Source organism: Colobus angolensis, unplaced genomic scaffold (genome assembly GCF_000951035.1).
Source record: "Colobus angolensis palliatus isolate OR3802 unplaced genomic scaffold, Cang.pa_1.0 Scaffold10, whole genome shotgun sequence".
NCBI classification, from domain to species: domain Eukaryota; kingdom Metazoa; phylum Chordata; class Mammalia; order Primates; family Cercopithecidae; genus Colobus; species Colobus angolensis.
In genome coordinates, this window is record NW_012110919.1 from 20,274,300 (window position 1) to 20,298,461 (window position 24,162).

The 24,162-nt window shown below is 44.9% G+C and overlaps 1 protein-coding gene across 1 annotated transcript in view; it reads right to left on the reverse strand.

The window, feature by feature from the left end:
* SVOP (SV2 related protein homolog (rat)) overlaps window positions 1-20,237 on the reverse strand; it is a 113,720-nt gene extending 93,483 nt beyond the window's left edge. Inside the window, exon 1 of the mRNA XM_011935939.1 lies at window positions 19,831-20,237. Coding sequence (XP_011791329.1) covers window positions 19,831-19,865 — 35 coding nt within the window. The 5' untranslated portion in view covers window positions 19,866-20,237. The remainder of the gene's footprint in view (window positions 1-19,830) is intronic.
* Between the last annotated feature and the right edge of the window lie 3,925 nt (window positions 20,238-24,162).

A 24,162-nucleotide genomic window follows, 5' to 3' on the forward strand; every position in this document is an offset into this window, starting at 1 on the left:
CAATGGTAAATTTTGCTTTACATGTATTTTACCACAAGAAACATACACACACACGCACATACATACATACACACACACACGCTGATCTGTAGGGGTCAACAGGGAAAGATTGTTGAGACTCATTATTAAATGTGCTATAAAATGGGCTGGGCACAGTGGCTCATGCCTACAATCCTGGCATTTTGGGTGGCAGAAGTGGGAAGATCACTTGAAGCCAGGAGTTTGAGACCAGCTTGGAGAACAAAGTGAGACTCTGTTTCTCCAAAAAGAAAAAGGAGTATAATAAGGTCCTGAGAGCTAGGTCCTTGATACTCTAAAACTTAAGCGTGCTCCCGGCCAGATGCGGAGGATCATGCCTGTAGTCCCAGGACTTTGGGAGGCTGAGATGAACAGATCGCTTGAGGTCAGGAGTTTGAGACCAGCCTGGTCAACATGGTGAAACCTCGTCTCTACTAAAAATACAAAAATTAGCCAGGCATGGTGACTCGTGCCTGCAATCCCAGCTATTTGGGAGGCTGAGGCAGGAGAATCACTTGAACCCAGGAGGCAGAGGCTGCAGTGAGCCAAGATGGCTCCACTGCACTCCAGCCTGGGCAACGGAGCTAGACACCATCGCAAAAAAAAGAAAAACTTAAGTGTGGTTCTGAACCAGAGGCTCCAGCAATCCCTTAGGAGCTTGTTAGAAAGGCAGAATCTTGGTCAGGTGTCGTGGCTCATACCTGTAATCTCAGCACTTTGGGAGGCTGAGGCTGGAAGATTGCTTGAGCCCGGGAGCTATAGACCAGCCTGGGTAACAAAGCGAGACCTCCAGCTCTACAAAAAATACAGAAATTAGTCGGGCGTAGCGGTGTTGCCTGTAGTCCCAGCTACTTAGGAGGCTGAAGTGGGAGAATCACTTGAGCCCAGGAGTTTGAGGTTGCAGTGGGCTGTGATTTCACCACTGCGCTCTAGCCTGGGTGACAGAACAAGACCCTGTCTCAAAAAAATAAAAATAAAAAAACAAGAAATGCAAGAAACGCAGAGTCTCAGACCCTGTCCCAAACCTACCGAATCAGTATCTGCATTGTAACCAGTCTCCAGGCAATTTGTGTGCATGCTGAAGCCTGAGAAATATTGCTCTAGAGGAGTTATGCTTAGACAATCACAGACATTTGGGAAGGACATGTAAGAAGTCTAATGCTGGTTTCTTCTGGGGAGGATAACTGGATGGGAATGGGAAATTTTGAGAGAAGACACTTTTTTTTTTTTTGCTTATTCATTTTGGACCCTTCTGTAATATTTGATATTTTTAAACTGGGCATCTACTGTTCTTACTATAAATATAAATAACAACAGCAACTATTGACCATGCTCTAGTTGATGGAGCAGCATGCTGTTAAGTGTGGCTATGCTCTGCTTTTGTCTGTGAAGTGGGGATGACAGCTGGTTTACAGACGGTCGCGAGTATTAACTGAGCTTGATGAACAGGAAAATTGTGAGCAATGAGGAAATATGAGCTTCCAGCAACCTGTCTTCTCCAAGTCACCTCTCTACCTTGAGTTTGGAGTACATTGACCCTTGTAAAAAGTGACTTTGAGAAAATGGCTTAGCTCCCTGCAGTTTATTTATTTTTTGAGACAGGGTCTTGCTCTGTCACCCAGGCTGGAGTGCACTAAAGCTCACTGCACCCTACAACACCTGAGCTCAAGCGATCCTCCTGCCTCAGCTTCCATAGTAGCTGGGACTGCAGGCGTGCGCCACCATATCCCGCAAATTTTTAAATTTCTTATAGAGTTAGGGTCTCACTGTGTTGCCCAGGCTGGTCTCAAACTCCTGGGCTTGAGCAGTCCTCCTGCCTTGGCCTCCCAAAGTGCTGGGATTATAGGCGTGAGCCACAGAGCCCAACCTCCCTGCAGTTTTAAAGCTGGACCTGCTCACATATCTTCGCTGGCAAACCACAAGAAGCGACGGCACCTGTGTTTATTAAACTTTGTTTTAAAACAGAAATAAAGAAGGACCTTTGACATTAAATTATGCAGTCCTCAGAAAGCCAGTCTGCATTTTGAATCAGTCGGGTTCCTAAAAGAATTTATCAAGTACATGAGCCAAGATTTCCCGAGGGGAAAAAAAGTAATATGAAAGAAAAAGAAAATAGCAGTGGCATATGTTAAATATATGAAGGCTTCAAAACAGGCTGGCTCACAATCTCTTGCCATTTGTTGTATATGTATATATATAGCATATAATTTACCAAAATAGCAGGGAACATTTGTTTTACATAATTTTACTATTTAAGGAAGAGAAGAACTTGAGGAAATAGCTGTCAACCTAAAGATCTTGTTTGTACCACCATAGAATTTTCCTCGGTACCTTAAATTAGGGCCTGTGACTTGATTCAGGTATCATTATTTGTTCATTTTTTTGAGACAGGGTCTTACTTTGTTATCCAAGCTTAGAGTGCAGATCTGGGCTCACTGCAGCCTCGAATTCCCAGGCTCAAGCAATCCTCTCACCTCAGTCCCCCAGGTAGCTGGGTCTACAGCTATGTGCCACCGTGCTAAGTGAATTTTTTTTTTTTTTAATTTTAGTAGAAACAAGGTCTTGCTATGTTGCCCAGGCTGGTCTCAAACTCCTGAGCTCAAGTGATTCCCAAAGTGTTGGGATCACAGGTGTGAGCCACCATGCCCAGCCCTGATTCAGGTATCTTATTTTATTTTATTTTATTTTATTTTATTTTATTTTAGATGGAGTTTCACTCTGTCACCCAGGCTGGAGTGCAGGGGCACAATTTTGGCTCACTGCAAGCTCCGCCTCCCAGGTTGATGCCATTCTCCTGCCTCAGCCCCCCAGGTAGCTGGGATTACAGGTATCCGCCACCACACCCGGCTAATTTTTGTATTTTTAGTGGAGACGGGGTTTCACCATGTTGGCCAGGCTGGTCACGATCTCCTGACTTCAAGTGATCCACCTGACTTCAAGAGATCCAATCTCGGCCTCCCAGAGTGCTGAGATTACAGGCATGAGCCACTGCGCTCAGCCAGGTATTTTAAGTAGGGAAGTTTTCTCTTTTCATCTGGGCTTCTGGAGTTTTATCCCTTGAGTTCAGACTATCAGAGTTCAAGCTGTCAGACTGAAAAGGAAGTTTAAGCTGTGATTATCTGTGGGTGGCATTCAGAGTTGGAGAGGTGGTCCGCCAGAATAGATAAGAGAGCCCAACTCTGGCAAACAGACTGACTTGGGTTTGAATGCCCTACCCACACCATTCAGTACCTGTGTGACCCTGGGTAGGTTAATGTGTTTCTCCGAGCCTCAGTCTCCTCACCTATAAAATGGAAATGGTAATCCCTACCTCACAGGGTAGCCATGGAGATCAAAGGAGTCTATCTATCGAGAGCATCTGGTAGAGCCTAGCAGCACCATTCAGTATTTCCATAAGCATCTATTGAGGGCTGACTTATGCTGAGTGCTGGGGTCCAGTGGAGGATGAAATTGACATGGTCCCTGACCGCGAGAAGTGGATGATCTGGTTGGCAAGGTGGCTAATATACAAGTAAACAAACACATCATTATCGATCTGCAAAGGAAATATATCTTGAGGAGGAAGTAAACAGGGTGCCAAGTGGGGACAACAATGGTACCCAAGGAACCCTCATGCCCTAGAAGGTGGGTGCCATCGCTGTCCCCACTTTACAGATGAGAAAACTGAGGCCTAAAGCAAAAAAGTGAGTGATCAGAAAAGACCTCCCCAAGGAGAGATCAAGGGGACAAAGACGGAACCACACAAGTAAGGGAGGAGTAGAGAGAACACTAGTGCAAAGGTCTGGAGGTGGGACCAGGGAACACCGGTCACAGAGACAGCTGGCATCACACAGAGCCCTGGAGGTCACAGTGAGGATTTTCTGTGTTGTCCTAAGACCAGTGGGATGCCATGGAGGGGTTTCAAGTAGTAGCGAGATGGTGGAAGATGATCAGAGTTGAGTTTTGAGGTCACTTGGCACATTCTCCCACAAGAGGATGAATCAATGGAGGAAAGCGGGTTGCTTTGTTTTGTTTGAGACAGTCTTGCTCTTGTTGCCCAGGCTGGAGTGCAGTGGCACAGTCTTGGCTCACTGCAACTTCCCACTGCCAGATTCAAGAGATTCTCCTGGCTCAACCTCCTGAGTAGCTGGGATTACAGCTGCCTGCCACCACGCCTAGCTAATTTTTGTACTTTTAGTAGAGATGGAGTTTCATCATGTTGGCCAGGATGGTCTCAAACTCCTGAACTCAGGTGATCCATCTGCCACAGCCTCCCAAAGTGCTGGGATTGCAGGCATGACCCACTGTGCCCACCCCAGAAAGCATTTTTTAAATATAGGTTTTAATATTATTTAGGTATGGCAAGGCTGAGAGATTATGAGATGTGAGCCTTTGGCAAGATATACTCTGTCATACTTACAGATTCCAAGAAGAAGGGGCACGCCACACTATAAGGGGCACACACGGTAACCCCATGGTTTGTCAGGAGGCAGAGGTAATAGAATGAGAACGTGAGCAAGAACCTTTATTGTGGTTTCCCAGGAAAGAAATGGGTAAGGCAGAGGCTGCAGGCTTGGGATTGGTTCGTTTGAATAATTTCATCCTTCTCTGGAGCACAGGGGCTGTCCTTAATTGTCTCATGCCTGTTTGTGGGGTGATGAGGGCAGGTAGATGTGGCCCGGAGTCTGGGAGCTGGATAAAGAAGGTGGCTGGAGAGACATGAGGCTTTGGCTTGATTGGTTTGTATATCAAAAGCACGCTGACAGGTGAGCTGTTTGCTATTTCTAGGAATTAGTTAACTCTGAGAGGGGTAAGTCCCTCCAGGGCCAGCAAGGCTCCAAGATGTTGAAGCATCAGAATATAAACAATCAAAGGTTGCCGGGAGCGGTGGCTCACTCCTGTAATCCCAGCACTTTGGGAGACCGAGGTGGGCAGATCACTAGGTCAGGAGATCGAGACCATCCTGGCTAACACGGTGAAACCCCGTCTCTACTAAAAATACAAAAAATTAGCCAGGCGTGGTGGAGGGCGCCTGAGTCCCAGTTGCTCAGGAGGCTGAGGCAGGAGAATGGCGTCAACCCGGGAGGCGGCGCTTGCAGTAAGCCAAGATCGTGCCATTGCACTCCAGCCTGAGTGACAGAGCCAGACTCCGTCTCAAAAAAAAAAAAAAAATCAAAGGCCTGGTTAATACAAAAAGATGACTGAGGAGGAGTCGGGGAGGCCAGGAAGGAAGCTGTGTGGCCAGTGGGAGAAGAGGTGCTGGTGGTTTGGATTGAGGGTTTGGAGAAGTGGAGGGCTGAGGCTTTTGTTAGATATTCACCCCTTTCTCCCCAGCTCTGCCAAATAGTACAAATAGTATAAGAAGACATCTTCATAGGGAGGCTTATCTGCCAGTGGAAGGCAGGGTTGCATCATCTTGTTTGGGGAACTTGATAAAAAACACTGATAACCAGTATCCCTCAGCTTTGTCCCAGATACCCTGATGATGTGGCACTGGGCATCTTTGGAGTCTGAAACTTATCAACAAATGTAGTTAGATGCTGTGCACTTGGAGCAGCAGAGACTGCCGAGGTCACTAACATATGGACTTGCTTTGTCTCCTTCAAGACAAGACCTGGGGCACTCCCTGAGCTATAGGATTTAAGAAGAGTCTTCCCAGGAGATGAACCTCTGTTTTCAAATATTTAAGGCTCTGACCTATGAAAGAAGGTGCTTCTCAACCATAATCCTAAGGACAGAGCTTGAACTTCTGGGTATAAGAAAGAAGGAAGCAGATCTCAACTCAATATAAAGAGGAGCCTTATCAGGCAGAGCAGTCCAGAGATGAAAACGGCTGCTTCAGGAGGTAGTGGGCTCCCTCTCTTGAGAGTCATTGCAGCAGAGGCAGGTGTCCATGTGATTGGCTCAGGAGTAATGATATTTAATATTTATGCATCACTTCAGCATGCCAGGTCCAAGCCTGAATGTTATGAACTATCTTATGTAATGCACTCAACAATCATAACAGGGAAGCATTATTAATAACTCTAGTTTCAGCCAGGCACAGTGGCTCACGCCTATAATCCCAACACTTGGGATGCTGAGGTGGGAGGATCACTTGAGCCCAAGAGTTCGAGACCAACCTGGGCAACATGGCAAGACCATGTCTATACAAAAAATTTAAAAATTAGCTGACCATGGTGGTATGCACCTGTGGTCTCAGCTACTGGGGAGGCTGAGGTGGGAGGATCACTTGAGCCCAGGAGGTCAAGATTGCAGTGAGCTAAGATTGCAACACTGCACTCCAGCCAGGGTGACAGAGTGAGACTCTGTCTCACAAAAAAAAAAAATTCTCCAGTTTATAGACAAATAAACCAAGGCTAATAAACCAATAAACCAATGGTTTCAGGTCTCCTAGATAATATGCAGTGTACTAGGACCCTGGCTCAAGTAGCTCCAAAACCCGTGATCTTACCCAGTCAGCCAAAGCTTCTGTACCTGAAGCCAAGAATATCCCTGTGGAACTGATTAAAATGCTGATTCCTGGGCCTTACTCTAGACCTACTAATGCTTTTGCATCTCTACCGAGTGGGGCCCAAGAGCCTGAATTTTAATCAGATGATGGCAGCCACAGAAGTCTGAAAGTCACCATCTGATGCCTGCCTGCTCTGAATTAGGGAGACAGGGTGTGAGGGGTTGGACGTGATGACCTTGAAGTGTCCTTCATTTCTGAAGTGTATAATTAATGGAAATTTTAGTTCTCTGTGGATTTTATTTATTTGCATTTTTTTGCCACCCCCATCAGCCTGAATAGCAATGAGCTTGTTCCTAGGATAGCAGACAACTTGCTTATATCCTGGACAAAAGGTAATGATAAAAAATAAATCATAGTTAGCATTCATGAAGCCTTTACCAGGGGCTGGTAGCTCCGCTAAGCACATTATAAGCATCATCTCAAGGAACCCTCATGCCCTAGGAGGTGGGTGCCATTGCTGTCCCCACTTCACAGACGATAAAACTGAGGCCTAAAGAAAAACAAGGAACTTGCCCAAGATCACCTACCAAGTTAGCCAGAAAGCCAGGATCCAAAACCAGCTCTGCCTGAGTTGAGCACACACACACTTACTCATTCTCTGACATGGCCTGTGCAGAGAGGAGAGGGTTACTCTTCCTACTGGAGGACCAAAATGCCTGTGCTGCAACTTTCAGGGTCATTTGTCTTTGTAACTTTTCCCTTTTTTTTTTTTTTTTTTTTTTTTTGAGATAGAGTCTCGCTCTGTCGCCCAGGCTGGAGTGCACTGGCATGATCTCCGCTCACTGCAGCGTCTGCCTCCCGGGTTCAAGAGATTCTCATTCTTCAGCCTCCTGAGTAGCTGGGATTACAGGCGCGAGCCACAACACCTGGCTAATTTTTGTATTTTTAGTAGAGACAGGGTTTTGCCATGTTGGCCAGGCTGGTCTCAAACTCCTGACCGCAGATAATCAGCCTGCCTTGGCCTCCCAAAAAGCTGGGATTACAGGCATGAGCCACCGCTTCCGGCCTTGTCTTTGTAACTTATTTATTCACTCATTCATTTAACAACCATACAGAGGGGACCCTCTCTGTGTCAGATTTGAGTTCTTGCCCCCATGGAACTTCGAGCCTTTTACCAAAGTTACCCTGAGCATTGGAGAAGATGCACACGTTGTTAAGGGAACATGTACAGGGTGCCAGCATGACTCAAGTCAGAGGAGTGAGGCTTAAAGAGAAATCTGAAGATACTATAGAAATGAGTGACTGCCTCCTGGATTGAAGCGATTCTCCTGCCTCAGCCTCCTGAGTAGCTGGGATTACAGGTATCCGCCACAATGCCGAGCTAATTTTTATAAAAAGAGATGGCCAGGCTGGTCTCGAACTCCTGACCTCGAGTGATCCACTCGCTTCGGCCTCCCAAACTGCTGGGCTTACAGGTGTGAGCCATGGCACCCAGCCCTATAGCAGTGGTTTTCACCCAGGGCAATTTAGTCTCCCATGAGCATCGGCAATGTCTAGAGACAGCTTTGATGGTCACAACTGGTGGGAGTGAGAGTGACATCTGGTGGGTAGAGGAGGCCAGAAATGCTGCTAAACATCCTGCAATGCATAGGACAGTCCCCTACTACAAAGTACTGTCTGGTCTAAAACGTGAATAGTGTAGAGGCTGAGAAACCCTGGGTTAAAGAGTGAATGAGATACTATTAATAATCACACCAGGCTGGGCAGGGTAGCTCACAGGGTAGCTCCAAAGTCCAGCACTTTGGAAAGCTGAGGCGGGAGGATTGCTTGAGCATAGGAGTTCAAGGGCTGCAGTGAGCCATGATCGTGCCACCGCACTCCAGCCTTGGCAACAGAGAGAGACCCTGTCTCAAAAAAAAAAAAAATTAATCAAATAAATAAGTTAATAAATACACCAGAATAACTGCCATGATCCAGGCTGGTGCCAGGCACATTCATTCAGAGAACTGAGAATCAGTCTTGTAGAGCTGAAAATGCCCTCAAAGGTGACCTGGGCACCCCCTTGTGTCTCAAGGAAGTTAAATAAGTTGCCCAAGATCACATAATCAATCACACGCAAATCTGCCTAACTCTTTTAGACAGTCCAGAGAAGAGTTTAGCTGGGGCTGTAAAGCCACTGTCTAGACCAGTGAGCCCTGGAATAATCCTCCCTAAGACCCAAGGCCAGCCGAACCGTGGCCCCTTTGCAAGGAGACTTTCTTTCTTTGGCCTCCAGAGTGTTGTGGTTTTCGTTCTGTTTTGTTTTTCTGGGTCTCACTTTGTCGCCCAGGCTAGAGTGCAGTGGTGCAATCATAGCTCACTGCAATCTCAGCCTTCCAGGCTTAATTGATCTTTCTGCCTCAGCCTCCCAAGCAGTTGTCACCACAGGCGCCACACCCAGATAATTTTTTTAGAGAGGGGGTCTTACTACGTTGCCCAGGCCGATCTCAAACTCCTGAGCTCAAGTGATTCTCCTGCCTTGGCCTCCCAAAGTGCTGGGATTATAGACAAGAGCCACTGCACCCAGCCCAGACTGTTCCCCTTAAGTCACTGAAACACACGTTCCTCAGAGGTGAGCTGGCTGGCATAAAAGGTAGGAGTGAGCAGCTTTGAGTGTGAGGTTTTTTGTTTTGTTTTTTGAGGCAGAGTCTTGCTCTGTCGTCCAGGCTGGAGTGCAGTGGCATGATCTCGGTTCACTTCAACCTCCGCCTCCTGGGTTCAAGCAATTTTTGTGCCTCAGCCTCCCGAGTAGCTGGGATTACTGGTGCACACCACCACGCCTGGCTAATTTTTGTGTTTTTAATAGAGACAGGGTTTCACCATGTTGGTCAGGCTGGTCTCGAACTCCTGACCTCAAGAGATCCTCCCGCCTTGGCCCCCGCCAAAGTGCTGGGATTATAGACAAGGGCCACTGCAGCTGGCCCAGACTATTCCCCTTAAGTCATTGAAACACACATTCCTTAAGTGAAGCTGGCTGGCATAAAATGTAAACATTTTTGAAATGAAGGGGTGTGAGCAGCTTCGAGTGTGAGGGTTTTTTTTTTTTGTTTGTTTTTTGAGATGGAGCCTCGCTCTGTCACCCAGGCAGTGCAGTGGCACGATCTCGGCTCACTGAAAGCTCTGCGTCCTCGGTTCACGCCATTCTCCTGCCTCAGCCTCCTGAGTAGCTGGGATTACAGGTGCCTGCCCGCACACGCCTGGCTAATTTTTTGTATTTTTAGTAGAGACGGAGTTTCACCGTGTTAGCCAGGATGGTCTCGATCTCCTGACCTCGTGATCCACCCGCCTCGACCTCCCAAAGTGCTGGGATTACAGGCGTGGGCCACCATGCCCAGCCAAGTGTGAGGTTTTAAAGGCCGTGGTGGGTTCCCTTGGAGGATGCCCAGGCTATTACAATAACTCCCTACTTTTTGCCTGAAGTGGGTGATGATGATGCCCTATCTCTCCTCCTTGTCCGAGGATCCTTCCTCTATTTTGGCCCCACTCGGTCTCAGGGGGATGGGAGCCAGCAGGAAGTCTCATGTGTGCCTTTCCCACTTCCTCTTGTCCTGTGTCTCTATGCAGAGATCTTCTTAGTTAGAGGAACCAGAACCTGCTTCTAGCTTCTCCCTTAGAACTCAAACACAAATCCTTACCTGGTTTAACATGGGCTCGAAGAGCTTACCTGGGACAATTTCAATAGCAATAGTCATATAATCATTGCAGCATTATTCACAATCACCAACCTATGGAATCCACCTAAGTGTCCACCAAGAGATGAATGGATCAAGAAAATGTGGTATATACACAATGAAATACCATTCAGCCTTAAGAGAGAAGGAAATGCACTCATTTGCAACAACATGAATGAACCTGGAGGACATTGTGTTAAGTGAAATAAGCCAGGCACAGAAAGACAAATACTGCATGATCTCACTTACATGTGGAATCTAAAAAAGTTAAACTCATAGAAGCAGAGAGTAGAATGGTGATTACCAGGAGCTTGGTAGGGGCTTGGAGGAATTAGGGAGTTGCTGCAGGTAAAAAAATTTCAGTTAGGCTGGGCACAGTGGCTCATGCCTCTAATCCCAGGCCGAGGCAGGCAGATCACCTGAGGTCAGGAGTTCGAGACCAGCCTGGCTGACATGGCAAAACCCCATCTCTACCAAAAATATAAAACTTAGCCAGGCGCAGTGGCGGGTGCCTGTAATCCCAGCTACTCAGGAGGCTGAGGCAGGAGATTCGCTTGAGCCTGGGAAGCAGAGGCTGCAGTGAGCCGAGATCATGCCACTGTACTCCAGCCTGGGCAACAGAGTGAGACTGTCTCAGAAAAAAAAAAAAAAAAAAAAAAAAAATCAGTTAGACAAGAGAAATAGGTTCAAGAGATCTGTTGTACAACACAGAGATTATAGTTAATAACAATTTAGAGTACTGTATACTTGAAAATTGCTAAGAAAAGAGATTTTAAGTATACTCACCACAAAAAAAGATGTGAGATGATGCATATGTTAATTAGCTTGATTTAGTCATTTCACAATTACACATATTTCAGAACAACATGTTCTGTACCATACATATGTAATTTTTATTTGTCAATTTAACATTTTTAAAATATTAAATAAAATTTTTTTTTCATGTAATCAGTAACTCAAACTGCTGTTCTCCCAACCTCCCTGATTTCGTCTAAGAAAATGAGGAAATACGGCCAGGTATGTGGTTCAAGCCTGTAATCCCAGCACTTTGGAAGGCCAAAGCAGGTGGATTGTTTGAGCCCAGGGGTTTGAGATCAGCCTGGACAACATAGCGAAACTCCATCTCTACCAAAAATACAAAAAATTAGCCAGGTGTGGTGTCATGTGCCTGTAGTCCAAGCTACTCGGGAGGTTGAGGTGAAAGAATCAGCTGAGCCCAGGAGGTTGAGACTGCAGTGAGCCATGATTGTGCCACTGCACTCGAACCTGGGCAACTGGAGTGAGAGCCTGTCTCAAAAAAGGAATATGAGGAAGCAGAAAGTAGATGTGAAGAAACAAAGCTCGTCTTTCCAGTTAGACTGGGCTACGCAGCTGCTAAAACTTAATAGTGGCCCTACTGTCAGGGAAAATAATACAGCCAATGGACAGATTTTTCTGGTTTTTCATTCATGAAGCTTTCCTAATCATTTGGCCTGTCTATATTGGTCTGTGCTGGAATCCAGTAGTAGGTGAAACTGACAGCAATATCCCACTAATCATTTGGCCTGTCTATATTGGTCTGTGCTGGAATCCAGTAGTAGGTGAAACTGACAGCAATATCCCACACACTTGAGATACATCAGACCCCACCCTTGTGGAACTCTCACAAAGGAAGGCAAACACTAAACAATAAATAAGCAAATTATAGAGTTTATTAGCAGATAATACGTGCTATGAAAAAAAGAAAAAGGAGAACATGGTGCTGGAGGATAGAGGAAGAAGGCTGTAGCTTTTTTTCAATTGTGATTAAATACACATAACATCAAACTTACCATCTTACCTTTTTTTTTTCTTTTTTTTTTTTGAGACAGAGTCTCACTCTGTCACCCAGGCTGGAGTGCAGTAACACGATCTTTGATTACTGCAACCTCCACCTCCCAGGTTTAAGTAATTCTCATGCCTCAGCCTCCTGAGTAGCTGAGATTATAGGTGCACACCGCCACACCTGGCTAATTTTTGCATTTTTAGTGGAGACGATTTTCACCATGTTGGCCAGGCTGGTCTCGAACTTCTGGCCTCAAGTGATCTACCTGCCTCAGCCTCCCAAATTGCTGGTATTACAGGCATGAGCCACTGAGCCTGGCCCAATCTTAACCATTTTTAAGTATACAGTTCTCTGTCATTAAGCATGTTCACATTGTTGTACAATCATCACCACCATCCATCTACAGAACTCTTTGCATTTTGCAAAATTTAAATTTAAATTCAGTTCCATTAAACACCAACTCCCCATTCCCTCTCCCCCCACCACCGAGTTCCTGGAACCACCATTTTACTTTCTGTCTGTATGGATCTGACTGCTCTAGGCACCTCATATAAGTGAGATCGTGCTGTATTTGTCTTTTTGTGCTGCTTTGCTTGCACAGTGTCTGCAAGCTTCATCTGCATTGTAGGACTGTCCAAATTTCCTTCTCTCTCTCTTTTTTTTTTTTTTTTCAGACGGAGTCCCACTCTGTTGCCTAGGCTGGAGTGCCGTGGCACAAGCTCGGCTCATTGCAACCTCCGTTTCTCAGGTTCAAGCGATTCTCGTGTCTCAGCCTCCCGAGTAGCTGGGATTACAGGTGCACACCACCACACACCTGGCTAATTTTTGCATTTTTAGTAGAGATGGGGTTTCACCATGTTGGCCAGGCTGGTCTTGAACTCCTGAACTCAAGTGATCCACCTGCCCCGGCCTTCCAAAGTGCTGGGATTACAGGCGTGAGCCACTGCGCCTGGCCCAAATCTCCTTCCTTTTTAAGGCTGAATAATACTCCAAATGTGGAAAGACCACATTTCGTTTCTCGAAAATTGCTGAGAGAGGAGATTTTAGCAATATTGCACAATGGAATATTATTCATCCATCCCTCAGTCCATGGGCACGGGTTGTTTTCATGTTTGGCTATCATGAATAATGCTGCTGTGAACATGGAAGTACAAACATCTTTTCAACACCCTGCTTCCCATTATTTTGCATCTATAACCAGAAGTGGAATTACTGGGTCACATGGCCTTATTCTTTTTTAAGTTTTTATTATACTTTAAGTTCTAGGGTACATGTGCACAACATGCAGGTTTGTTACATATGTATACATGTGTCATGTTGGTGTGCTGCACCCATTAACTCCTCATTTATATTAGGTATATCTCCTAATGCTATCCCTCCCCCGCTCCCCCTACCCCATGACAGGCCCTGGTGTGTGATGTTCCCCTTCCTGTGCCCAAGTGATCTCATCGTTCAGTTCCCACCTATGAGTGGGAACATGCGGTGTTTGGTTTTCTGTTCTTGCAATAGTTTGCTGAGAATGATGGTTTCCAGCTGCATCCATGTCCCTACAAAGGATGTGAACTCATCCTTTTTTATGGTTGCATAGTATTCTATGGTGTATATGTGCCACATTTGTAGCAAAGATCCAAATGTCCATCAATGACAAATAGCATTATTTTTATTTTTACATTGAGGAACTGCCATACTGTTTTCCATAATGGCTACACTATTTTATATTTCACCAACAGTGTGCGAAAGTTCCAATTTCTCCATATCCTCACCAACACTTGTTATTTTCTAATTTTTTTGGCCTTTCTTTCTTTTTTTGAGACAGGGTCTCATTCTGTCACCCAGGCTGGAGTGTGGTGCCACATTCACAGCTCACTGCAGCCTCAAAACCCTAGGCTCAGGCAACCTTCCCTCTTCAGCCTCCCAAGTAGCTGGGACTACAGGTACACACAACCGTGGCTGGCTGGTTTTTCAAAATTTTTGATAGAGATGGGGTCTTGCTTTGTTTCCCAGGCTGGTCTCACAGCTCTTGGCTTCTAGCAGTCCTCCTGCACTGGTCTCCCAAAGTGCTGAGATTACGGGCTTGAGCCACTGCGCCCAACTCAGGTATTTTTTATTTTGATAGTAGCCATCCTAATGGGTATATGAGAGGGCTGCAAATTTAAAGAGTTATTAGGGTAAGCTTTGGTGAGAAGGTGGCATTTGAGACTTGATGAGGGTGAAGCAGGTATCTTGGAGAAGAGCTTTCTAGGGGGTGGATGCTGAGGCAGGAGCCTGGCTGGCATGGATGAGGAACAGCAGGGAAGCAGCAGCATGAATGTGTAGGATAGTGAAAGAGACGAGGTGAGATGGGAACAATGGGAGAGTTTTGAGCCAAGGAAGGACATGATCTGACTTTTAAAGAATCCCTTTGGCCGCTGGGTTGAGAATGTGCTATAGGGAGGCAAGAGTAGGAGTGGGAAAACCAGCACAGACATCATTGCAATCAATCCCAGTGAGAGAGGATGGAGACTTGAACCAGGGGATCGCAGCAGAATGGGTGAGAGCCTGCATGTCAGTTAAAGGCAGGACCAAAGGATTTCCTGATGGGCTGAAAGTGAAATGGGGCCAGGCGTGGTGGCTCATGCCTGTAATCCCAGCACTTTGGGGGGCCAAGGCGGAAGGGTCACTTGGAGCCAGGTGACCAGCCTGGCCAACATGGCAAAACCCCATCTCTACAAAAAATTCAAAAATTAGCTGGGCATGGTGGTGCGTGCCTGTAATCCCAGCTACAGGGGTGGCAATGATAATTGCTTGAACCTGGGAGACGGAGGTTGCAGTGAGCTGAGATCACGCCACTGCACTCCAGCCTGGGTGACAGAGCGAGACTCTGTCTCAACAACAACAACAACAAAAGTGAAATGGGAGGAAGAGAGGAGTCTAACTTGACTCCAAAGTTTCTGGCCAAATGGGACAAATGGAATTGTCATCAACTGAGATGGGGGAGGCTGAAAGAGGAGCAGGTGGAGGACGGACGAAGAATTCAAGTTCAGACATGTGCTGTCATACCACACCAGACATCTTCTTAGTGTTTTGCACAGGAGACTGTGGCTTCCAGGCACTTCTACTACCTTTCTTTTTTGAGATAAGTTGGAAGATCAGGGAAACCAATGCAGAGTGGAGGAAAAATAACACCAGCACCATGAATCGAGCCCATACTCAAAGCCAGGCACTGTGCTGAGAGCTTCCCAGTGATTATCTCCCGGATCCTTACAACAGCCCTGCAGGTATTATCACTTTCCGACTTCACAGACAGGCACTCAGCCTTGGGGAGAAGGCTTTGGCCTGAGGCCACCCAGATAGAGCCAGAGCCAGAGTCTGAACCCAGGTCTGCCTGAGTCAGTTTCCACATTTTTACCTCTGCTATTGATTAAAACCAGCAGAAGCCAGAGGCAGATTCATTAAAATGGTGGACCCAACTCAATCTTGAAAGACAGGGTTCATAAGAAAGGAGAGAGTAGATTCAGCAAATGCAGGATGACATCCCAACTTCTTGTCATATACTACAAGACCCTGGAGGGCCTGCTGTTGTCCTCAGCAGTTTTCCCCCAAGTCACTTGTTCATTAATGATCTATTGGCTGATTTTGAGACACATCAAGCTTTTTTCCCAGTTCAGGGCTTTTACCCATACAGTTTCTTCTTCCTGGAATGCTCTTAATCCTTTCTCTTTTTCCTGAAATCACATCTGCAGAGGTTCAGGTCAAATGTCACTTCCTCAGGGAAGCCTTCCCTGATACCTCCTCCCAGCTAAAACTAGTCTCCTTATACATACTCCGCATTCGTTCTTTTTTATTTATTTATTTATTTGAGACAGGATCTCACTCTGTCACTCAGGCTGGAGTGCAGTGTCACAATCATGGCTCACTGCAGCCTTGACCTCCTAGGCTCAAGCAATCCTCCTGCCTCAGCCTCCCTAATAGTGGGGCCACAGGCATGAGCAACCAGACCTGGCTAATTAAGAAAAATTTTTTTCAGTAGAAACAGGTCTTAATATATTCCCCAGGCTTGCACTAGTTCTTGATAGCACTTAAGACAATTCTCATAATTATTTGCAATGATGTGTTCAGTGTCCTCCCTCCTACCAAACCAGTGCTGTCCAATAGAACTTTCTGCAATTATGGAAATGTCCTAGACCAGGGTCCCCAATCCCTGGGCCGAGGACCCATAATTGTCTCTGGCCTGTTAGGAACCAGGCTGCACGGTGAGCCATGGATGAGCGAGCATTACCACCTGAGTTCCGCCTCCTGTCAATCAGCAGCAGCATTAGATTCTCATAGGAGCATAAACCCTATTGTGAACTGAACACGCAAGGGGTCTAGGTTGCAGGCTCCTTATGAGAATCTAATGCTTGAAGATCTGAGGTGGAACAGTTTCATCCTGAAACCCCAACCCCATCCCCCTACCTAACCACCCCTGTCCATGGAAAAATTGTTTTCCAAGAAACCAGTCCCTGATGCCAAAATGTTGGGGACTGCTGGCCTACACATATGCTTTCCAATATAGTAGCCACTAGCCACATGTAGCTATTGAGCATTTGAAATGTGGTTAGTATGACTGAGGGACAGATTTTTAAAAATTTTACATTATGTGTGTGTGTGTGTGTGTGTGTGTGTATACACATATTTTTGAGATGGAGTCTCACTGTGTTGCCCAGGCTGGAGTGCTGTGGCACAATGTCTGCTCACTACAATCTCTGCCTCCCAGATTCAAGTGATTCTCCTGCCTCAGCCTCTGAAATAGCTGGGATGTGCTACCATGCCCGACTAATTTTTTTGTATTTTTAGTAGAGACAGCGTTTCACCATGTTGGTCAGGCTGGTCTCAAACTCCTGACCTCAAATGATCCACCCTCCTCAGCCTCCCAAAGTGCTGGGATTGTAAGCGTGAGCCACCGCACCTGGACACGTATTTTATGTTGTATATTATATATACATTTTATGTTGTATATTATACTATATAAATTATTTCATGTACAAACTGCATACTTTAAATTCATTTAAGTTTAAATTTAAATAGCCACATGTAGCTAGTGGCTAAATGTACTATTGGACATTGCAGCTCTAGATTGTCAGTTGCTTAAGCACAAGAACCATTCTACCTTACTCAGCTGTAGAATCCTTTGTACCTAGGATGGTATCTAAGTAACTCAGTGAATGAATGAATGTATGAATGAATCGATCAATCAATGTCTGCTAACTGGCTTTCAAGAAATCATCCTAGAAAGAACAGACCTAGAAAAGTCTGATTTGCACAAGGTCACACAAAAAGGCAGAAATGGACGCAAACTGTTAGCCTCCCAAATCTCCTCTGTGTGGTGCTGTCCCAGAGTGGACAGCATGTGAAAAACAATGGTCTTTTGTGGTCTCAAATGAACCACCCCAGAGCTGTGTGAAGGTTCCTTCAAGTGCGAGGAAGGACTGTTTCTTAGACACCCTCACTCCCTTTCCCCATTCCCCAACCATGTAAACTACTTAGTGGCTTATAATCTGCTAACACTTGGCCTCCCGTGGGATTGAGCCTATTCCAAAGTCCACTCTTGCCAACCCTCTACGAGGCACTCTGAATTTTTTTTAGCCATATTGCTCTTGGGAAATCTGCTGCCTGCAATCTGTGCATAATATACGAAGGGTGTGGTTTAAAAAACATCCAAATCGTGATTTGTAACCCACTCAGATTCATGTGGCCGTTCCTTTTAGCTTACTCTTTTTTTAGAAATTGAGGTCAACACATTTCAGGGCTAATTTTGACTTCATTCAAATGTCATTTGGGGTTTGCAGATTAAGATTTTGAGGGAGTCCAGTACAGTAAACTTACATATTTTGTTTACATAAATGATTTTTCAGATGCAATAATAATAATAGCTAATATGCATTGAGTGCTTTGTGTCTGCCCAGCTTTTAGCATACATTATCTCATTTGATCTTCACAATAACCTTATGAATTAAGTACTGTTATGATCCTCATTGTGTAGCTAAGGAAACTGAGTCTCAGAAAGGTTAAGTCACTTGCTTAAAGTCACACAGCCAGGAAGTGGCAGAGTAAGGATTTGAATCCAAGTATGTCTGATTCAACAGATAATGTACTTAGCCAGTACACAATTTGGCCTAATAGATAATATATGTATTTATGCCTATTAAGCACCAGAAAGAATAATTAAGAAAGTTAACTCTGGAGAATAGGACTGGGGTTTGAAAAGAAAGGAGACTTACCCTTTATTCCTGTGATTCTCTTTGAACTTTATTTACCTTTATTTATTGGTACATTGTATTACATTCCTATAAAAACCTAAATTTTTAAATTTAAATAAGTAAAAACTTCCTATTTTTGCTTTTTTTTTAATTAAAGAAGGAATTGTCATGATAATGTCAGGTCTATATACCAGTAGATTAAATATACATGACCCTTTTGCAAAGTTTATATAAACATGAATCTTTGAAAAGTTCACACGGTCTGACATGATTGAAAAATTTATCCCAGGAAAACCCAAGTTCACATTTCTGATATTAAATTATTTTTTATTTGGGGGTAATGGTTTTATTTTTGAACATGATATTTATTCACAATAGAAGTTGTATGTTTTCCTTGGGAAATTTGTAATCAGACCTTTACATTTTTATGTACTCTTATATCTACCTCTGGATATTGTAACTAAACATGCTCTAGCATTTGTGAAATAATGCTGTATTACATAATCAGATATGCTATTTGTGGATCAATTAGTAAAAACTTTAAAGCAAATTTTAAATTAATTAAAAATTTTAGTGAAAATTAATTTTATGCTGATTGAAAAGTAAACATTACAATCCCCTTCAGTACTCAGAGCCTCAGAGAACTATATCAGTCACACTAAAAGTCACTTGGGAGAATTCCTCAGTAACTTATAGAAAAAATAATCCACCATTTTTAAAGTCAAGAAAATACACACATACTAACTATAATTTACCCTTTCTAACAATCCCAAAGGGAATCTACTCTTACCATTCAAATGGCTAGTGCTTATAAAAATTAAAACAACTCCCACCCCAGCAATGTTCTTTTTAATGCCCCCTCTCATACTCTTGGAATTTACTTAACAAATCACTATCTGCTTGAGGTAGGAAAAATCTGTAAGCCCCTCTATAAGACCCGTGTCCTTTCAGTTGCTTGGTATTTTCCCCACATTCTCAGAGCAAATTTGTTTTTTCTTAAAAATCCCCATCCTCAAAGGAGTATATTCCTGATGTTCCAACGGTGAGTCTCACTCTAGCTAGCTGCTACAAAAACCTTTCATTCAGAAGAAGGCAAGAGGTTTCACCGACAGTGCACAGCCTCTCATTCACACACTTCATAAACAACAGGACTTTGCCCAACCCTCTCCTCTAGGAAGGCATCTCAGTTTTTTATCAACCAGTTTGCAACATCAGTATCATTCCCTTCCAAAAGACCTTGCAGAAAAATTATGGATTTCACAGCATAGGATTAGGGCTGGAAAGGACCGATGTCATTGCATAGACTCACCAATTCTGTCCACATTTCAAAACAGCAGCTAATGCTTTCTTAAAGCTCACATCTCAAAATCCCTTTAGGATTGAGAGCAATTAAAAGGGAAATCATAACCCCCGTGGTTCCCCATAAGGTCCTGAAAGATCTGATAAATAGAACTGAGTCAGAGATACAGAGGCTGGGCTGCTGGGGAAGGAAAATGGCTTGTCTCCTCCAGGCCCTAAATCCTTCCTCTGAAACAGTTCCCTTTAAATTCAAGAAACCATGCAGAGATGCACCCCCCAGCCCCCTTGCAGGTTTTCGTTTTTTAAAAGAAAGCCTGTCTGCCTCTTGCTCGCCCCCATGATACTCACGGCAGCTGCCTTAGCTGGAATAAGTCCTCCTCCATGTCCGCGCTGCGCCAGGACGAGCCCTTCTCATGGCCCTTACATGGTAGTGGTGGATGACGAGCCCCCTGGTTTTCAGCACCGGGATGCTGGACAGCACCCGCGCCGCTTCCTCCCTCGAGCAGCAGCTGTTCCGGGAGGGAGCCGCTGGGGACCAGCCCACGAGACAAAGCCGCCGCCGCCAGGAGACCGCGGCGAGAGTGGGCGGAGAAGAGGAGGCGGAGGGCAGAGCGAGCTGCGCGGGGAGAGGGGGCAGGGAGAGCCCTTCTGCTCGTAGGAGTTCACAGGCTTTCTGGCTGATGGTGCATTACTGGGATGCCTGTAGGGCACACCAGTCTGTGAAATGGTTGTCCGGGTACCAATGAGCACCCTTTGGTTGATGATGCCTGTCTAAATGTTTATTTGCATGGATTCATTAATGTTATCAGTAGAATACTTTTGAAACCCAGGCTGCTATAACAAATACAGGCATGCATTTAAGTACTGTTTACCAAGCACCTATGTGCCAGGCACTGTAATAGGTACTGGGGGTATGACAGAACAAATTCGACCTGTCATTGTCATCGTGGAGCTAAGGGACTAGCGAAACGAATCAAGAAAAGAAAAATGTAAGTCAGGTATGAGAAGACCAACGATCACTCATTCTTTCAACGAGCATTATTGGGTGAATTCTACAGCCCTGACCCTAGGGAATAAAAACGTGAATAAAATAAAGTCTCTGCCTTCAAGATCCTAGCTAGCTTAACGGTTCCCCTAGCCCACCTATAACTAGAATTTCTGACCCTTTTAGAACTTAAGCTCCATGAGGTTTCACTGATGTGTCCCAAGTACTAGAACAGGGCTGGCACACAGAAGGTACTCCGTAAATATTTGTTGAATAAATGGTTCTTAATTCAGGCTGCATGTAAGAATTGCCTGGCTCCATTTCAAACCAATTGAACTCAACTCTCTGGAGGTGGAGGCCAAGCCTGGGTATTTTTTTATTTTTTCAATATTTATTTATTCATTTACTTTTGAGACAGGTTCTTGCTCTGTTGTCCAGGCTGGAGTTGTAGTGGCATGATCATGGCTCATTACAGCCCCAACTGCCTGGGCTAAAGCAATCCTCGCACCTAAACCTTCCTAGTAGCTGGGATCACAGGCTTACACCAGCATAGCCAGCTAATTTATCTATTGTCGAGATGGGGTCTTGCTTTTTTGCCCAGGGATCTAGAACTCTTGGACTCAAGCAATCCTTCCATCTTGGCCTCCCAAAATGCTAGGATTATAGATGTGAGTCATTGCACCCGGCCTCAGGGTATTTTTTAAAAGTTCCCCAGCACCATGAAGTGAAAACCCCTGATCAAATGTGAACAAATGAAAAGAAAAGCAGAAAAATTATACAACAGAAAACTACTAAGATGATTCATGATGGCAGCTGGCAAGAGCTATGAGAATGACGATTGAATGGACACTTACAAGGAACTAAAGGAAGAAGGAAACTTTTTTTTCTTTTTTTCTTTAATTGTTAACAAACGGTGGGGGAAGTTGGAAGAGGGTACAAGGAAACCAATCTGAGAACTGAAAACAATCTCACATCAAATCCATAAAAGGACTTGAAAGTTCAAAATTGAATTGAATGTGTGCCGGGCACCCAGATATGTACTTCACCATGGTCCCCTTGATCTCTGCAATCCTATGAGCAGGTGTGATTTTTATCCTCATTTTGTAAGATGAGGAAACAAGGCTCAGAGAAGGGTAGCCTTGCTTGCATGAGGTCACACAGACAGGAAAGAGTTGATCTGGACTTAAAACCCAGGCAGTCTGTCTCCACAACCTGTACCCTTAAGTGCTAGGCTTTCTCTGAGTGTCTCAAAAGAAACCATCCATTGTGGGTATAGTAGGAGAAATTGGAATTATTGAAATATTGGATAACTTTAAACAAATCGAATGTTGGGAAAACCAATTATACAGTGGTACTCAAGTACCAATGTATTATTTATCTAGTAAATATTAATGGAGAAACAACTATGTGTCTGTCACAATGGTAGTTTGAACTTATTCATGGCTCCTTCTCATTTCATACTGGAGTCAATCACAATTTGTCCTACCCACACTTATTTCTAAAAGAATCTCTCCCCCATCCTTGCTGTGCACTACATTTGGTATCACATGATTCCTGGCCACAGCTGATTGGCTAGGAGGGTGGACACTTATCTAAAGACATCCAATCCAAACACTTGTCAGTATCCCCATTGTTGCACAGCTGGGAGAGGGAGCTGGATAATCTGGTACCTTTTCAATGATGCTTTCAAATGTCTCTGAAGGTTTTTGCTTTAACTACCCCTCCTTTTCCTTCAATCCTGGTGTCAGGTGGGGCTCTCTAGGGCTCTACGAATATTCATTACTCTCATTCTAAATAGACCCCTTAGGGGTCGGGTGCCCTGGCTCACACCAGTAATCCCAGCATGCTGGGAGGCCGAGGAGGACGGATCACTTGAGGTCAGGAGTTCCAGACCAGCCTGGCCAACATGGCAAAACCTCGTCTCCACTAAAAATAAGAAAACAGCCAGGTGTGGTGGCACAGACCTCTAGTCCCAGCTACTCGAGAGGCCGAGGCAGGAAAATTGCTTGAAGCTGGGAAGCAGAGGTTGCAATGAGCTGATATCGCACCACTGCACTCCAGCCTGGGTGACAGAGCAAGACCCTGTCTCAAAAATAAATAAATAAATAAATAGCCCCCTTTTATCATCCTATTTCAGCTTCTACTCATGTGCCTTAATCGGGAATTTTGTTTGTTTGTTTGTTTTTTAGACAGAGTCTCACTCTGTCACCCAGGCTGGAGCCACGATCTCGGTTCACTGCTACTTCCGCCTCCTGGATTCAAGCAATTCTCTGCCTCGGCCTCCCAAGTAGCTGGGATTACAGGTGCCCACCATCAAGCTCGGCTAATTTTTTTGTATTTTTAGTAAAGATGGGGTTTCACTATCTAGGCCAGGCTGGTCTTGAACTCCTGACCTCGTGATCCACCCACCTCGGCCTCCCAAAGTGCTGGGATTACAGGCATGATCACCACCACGCCTGGCCAATCAGTATTTTTTGATGTTCAACAGAGACCCAGTCAAGTTCCCTTGAGGGAAAAAGGGAGTCTACAGCCTGGAACTGGAGAGTGGTTAGAACAGGCTCAGTCCTTGGGACTCTCTTCCCCGCTCCACCTCTCCCTGGGTGGGTAACCTTGAGCAGATTGTCTAACTTTCTGTGCTTGTATTTCCTCATCAGAAATACGGGGATCAATAACCATAACTACTTCATAGGGCGGTGGTCAGAATCAAAGATAAAATGGAGGTGAAGGACTACACACTTGGATGGCACATAATAAGTGTTAGCTGTTGCAATGGTTAGATTTATTTTAATTTTTTTTTTTTTTTTTTTTTTGAGGCAAGGTCTGGCTCTATCATCCAGGCTGGAGTGCAGTGGTGCGATCTCAGCTCATTGCCACCTCCACCTTTCAGGCTTAAGCCATTCTCCCACCTCAGCCTCCCGAATAGTGCAGTAAAATCTGCCCTCGATGTGTGAATGAGCACCATCAAATCAGCTAGAGGCCCAGACAGAACAGAAACAGAGGAAAGGTGAGTTGATCTCTCTCTCCAAGAGTGGTTTCTTCTCCTGCCCTTGGACATCAGAACTGCAGGCTCTCTAGTCTTTAGAAACCAGAACTTACACGTGTGGCCCCCTTGGGGTTTTGGGCCCTTAAATTTGGCCTGAGCCATACTACCAGCATCCCACGGTCTCCAGCTTGCAAATGGTCTGTTGTGGAAATTCTCAGCCTCCCTAATTATGTCAGCCAATTCCCCTGATAAATCCCCTCTCATGTATTATATGAGAGATATCTTATCTTTATATCTATGTAATATATTATATTGCATGAAGATATTATTTATCTCATTGGTTTTGTCCATCTGGAGAGCTCTAACACAGTGCTTATCATTATGTTGCTCTCTTTAACCCCTGCCCCCAAATCAATATCTTTTCTACTACCTTAAAATGTTAGCTGGCCTATGAAGGATAAGAAAAAAAGATGGTATTGGGAAAACTAAATCCTCATCAAGTTTATGGAAATCAACAGAACATGTCCAAAATTGAGAAAACAAAAACTAGCCAAATGAGATCTCACATAGAAATTTGCCTGTAGGTACTAAAAGAAGCAGCTAAAAGACTGAGGGTGGGCCAGGCGCGGTGGCTAAAGCCTGTAATCCCAGCACTTTGGGAGGCCGAGACGGGTGGATCACGAGGTCAGGAGATCGAGACCATCCTGGCTAA